The 3,431-nt window shown below is 42.8% G+C and overlaps 1 protein-coding gene across 1 annotated transcript in view; it reads right to left on the reverse strand.

Moving 5' to 3' along the window:
- Positions 1–3,204, reverse strand: part of map2k2 (mitogen-activated protein kinase kinase 2) — a 20,664-nt gene extending 17,460 nt beyond the window's left edge. Inside the window, exon 1 of the mRNA XM_062960236.1 lies at positions 2,352–3,204. Coding sequence (XP_062816306.1) covers positions 2,352–2,455 — 104 coding nt within the window. The 5' untranslated portion in view covers positions 2,456–3,204. The remainder of the gene's footprint in view (positions 1–2,351) is intronic.
- Positions 3,205–3,431: the final 227 nt, after the last annotated feature.

The following is a 3,431-nucleotide window of genomic DNA, read 5'->3' on the forward strand; positions in this document are numbered from 1 at the left end:
TATGCAAATACAGTCTCAAGACCCGAGTGTAGACTTGGGTCCCATCTCCCATTATTATTATTATTATTATTATTATGCAAATATAAGTTTGACATCCAACTGTAGACTGAGGTCCCATTACTCTTATTATTATTATTATTATTATTATTATTATTATTATTATTATTATACAAACATAGGTTTGACATCCAACTGTAGACTCAGGTCCCATCTCCCATTATTATTATTATTGTTGTTGTTATACAAACATAGGTTTGAGATCCAACTGTAGACCCGTGTCCCATCTCCCATTATTATTATTATTATTATTATTATTATTATTATTATTATTATTATGCAAATATAGGTTTGAGATCCAACTGTAGACTCAGGTCCCATAACTATTATTATTATTATTATTATTATTATTCAAAAATAGGTTTGAGATCCAACTGTAGACTCAGGTCCCATCTCCCATTATTATTATTATTATTATTATTATTATGCAAATAGCCTCAAGACCCGAGTGTAAACTTGGGTCCCATCTCCCATTACAATTATTATTATTATTATGCAAATAGCCTCAAGACCCGAGTGTAGACTTGGTTCCCATCTCCCATTATTATTATTATTATGCAAATATTGTCTCACGACCCAGGTGTAGACTTGGGTCCCATCTCCCATTATTATTATTATTATTATGCAAATATAGGTTTGACATCCAACTGTAGACAGGTCCCATCTCCCATTATTATTATTATTATTATTATTATTATTATTATTATTATTATGCAAATAGCCTCAAGACCCGAGTGTAAACTTGGGTCCCATCTCCCATTACAATTATTATTATTATTATTATGCAAATATAGCTTTGACATCCAACTGTAGACTCAGGTCCCATCCCCGTTATTATTATTATTACTATTATTATTATTATTATTATGCAAATAGCGTCAAGACCCGAGTGTAAACTTGGGTCCCATCTCCCATTATTATTATTATTATTATTATTATGCAAATATTGTCTCACGACCCAGGTGTAGACTTGGTTCCCATCTCCCATTATTATTATTATTACTATTATTATTATTATTATGCAAATAGCATCAAGACCTGAGTGTAAACTTGGGTCCCATCTCCCATTATTATTATTATTATTATTATTATTATTATTATTATTATTATTATTATGCAAATATTGTCTCACGACCCAGGTGTAGACTTGGGTCCCATCTCCCATTATTATTATTATTATTATTATTATTATTATGCAAATACAGCCACAAGACCCAGGTGTAGACTTGGTTCCCATCTCCCATTATTATTATTATTATGCAAATATAGGTTTGACATCCAACTGTAAACTCAGGTCCCATCCCCATTATTATTATTATTATTATTATTATTATTATTATTACTATTATTATTATTATGCAAATAGCCTCAAGACCCGAGTGTAAACTTGGGTCCCATCTCCCATTATTATTATTATTATTATTATTATTATTATTATTATTATGCAAATAGCCTCAAGACCCGAGTGTAGACTTGGTTCCCATCTCCCATTATTATTATTATTATTATTATTATTATTATGCAAATATAGCTTTGACATCCAACTGTAGACTCAGGTCCCATCCCCATTATTATTATTATTACTATTATTATTATTATGCAAATAGCGTCAAGACCCGAGTGTAAACTTGGGTCCCATCTCCCATTATTATTATTATTATGCAAATTTTGTCTCACGACCCAGGTGTAGACTTGGGTCCCATCTCCCATTATTATTATTATTATGCAAATATAGCTTTGACATCCAACTGTAGACTCAGGTCCCATCCCCATTATTATTATTATTATTATTATTACTATTATTATTATTATGCAAATAGCATCAAGACCCGAGTGTAAACTTGGGTCCCATCTCCCATTACAATTATTATTATTATTATTATTATGCAAATAGCCTCAAGACCCAGGTGTAGACTTGGGTCCCATCTCCCATTACTATTATTATTATTATTATTATTATGCAAATAGCCTCAAGACCCAGGTGTAGACTTGGGTCCCATCTCCCATTATTATTATTATTATTATTATTATTATTATTATTATTGTGCTAGTATCCATCTCAGGCCTGGGCCTACTTAGGCCTTCCCCTCAGGGCGGCTTGGACTACAACTCCCAGCATTCCTCGCAGCCTCAGGCCCCTTCCTTTTCCCCCTCAGCCGCTTAAGCGGCTGAGGGGGAAAAGGAAGGGGCCTGAGGCTGCGAGGAATGCTGGGAGTTGTAGTCCAAGCCGCCCTGAGGGGAAGGCCGAGGTAGGCCCAAGCCTGGGCCTCGCGTAGTCGCGTTCCGGGACTCACTCGGCTCCGTGGGCGGGCTCCCCGGCGGCGGGCCCGGGCGCTCCCTCGGCGATGGTGGGGGTGATGTTGAGGGCCGGCGGGACGAGCTTCCTCTTGGCCGGCATGGCGGAAGGCAGGCGGCTCGGTCTGAGGGGGGAATCCTCTCCTTTCTCCTCAGCGCGGGCCTGGCCTCAGCCTCCGCGGCGTGGGCGCCCGCATGGCCCGGCTCGAGGCCCAGGCTCGGCCCGTCGAGGAGGAGCAGCAGGCCCGCACGTCCGGCCCCTCCGGAGGGAAGCGCGGAGTGAGCGCCCAAGGGGGCGTGGCTTCCCCCATCCCCTCCCTGATTGGCTGGAAGGCGCGAGGACTGCGGCGCCATTGGCTGTCTCTCCTTCCTCAGCCTTGTCCCGCCCCTCGCTCGTCTCAGTTGGATTTCCTTCATTGGCTGTGTCATCTCAACCCCAAGCTACGATTGGTTGCCTCCTCAGACTTGTCCCGCCTCCAGCCCTCTTCACTTGTATTTCCCCGATTGGAGAACCACCATTGGCTAGATCACCTAAACCGAGGCACCGATTGGCTGGCTTCGATCAGCTTTGTCCCGCCTCTTATCTAAACCGAGGCGCCGATTGGTTGGCTTCCTCAGCCTTGTCCTGTCCTTCATCTAGACCAAGGAGCAGATTGGTTGGCTTCCTCAGCTTTGGCCCGTCTCTCAACTAGAACGAGGCGCCGATTGGTTGGCTTCGTCAGCCTTGTCCCATCTCGCATGTAGAACGAGGCGCGGATTGGATGGCTTCGTCGGCTTTGTCCCGCCTCTCTTCTAAACCGAGTCGCCGATTGGTTGGCTTCCTCAGCCTTGTCCCAGCTCTCATGTAGAACGAGGCGCGGATTGGATGGCTTCGTCAGCCTTGTCCTGTCTCTCATCTAGATCGAGGCGCCGATTGGTTGGCTTGATCAGCTTTGTCCCTCCTCTCGTCTAAAGTGAGGCATCAATTGGATGGCTTCCTCAGCCTTGTCCCGCCTCAGTTTGACTGAAGAAAAGGCAGAGTGCGCCGCCATTAGCCGTACAGTCCAATCCAGGGCCGCGATTGGCGGGCTTTCTCAGCT

The sequence above is a fragment of the Anolis carolinensis genome, unplaced genomic scaffold, assembly GCF_035594765.1.
Source record: "Anolis carolinensis isolate JA03-04 unplaced genomic scaffold, rAnoCar3.1.pri scaffold_7, whole genome shotgun sequence".
Lineage (NCBI taxonomy): Eukaryota > Metazoa > Chordata > Lepidosauria > Squamata > Dactyloidae > Anolis > Anolis carolinensis.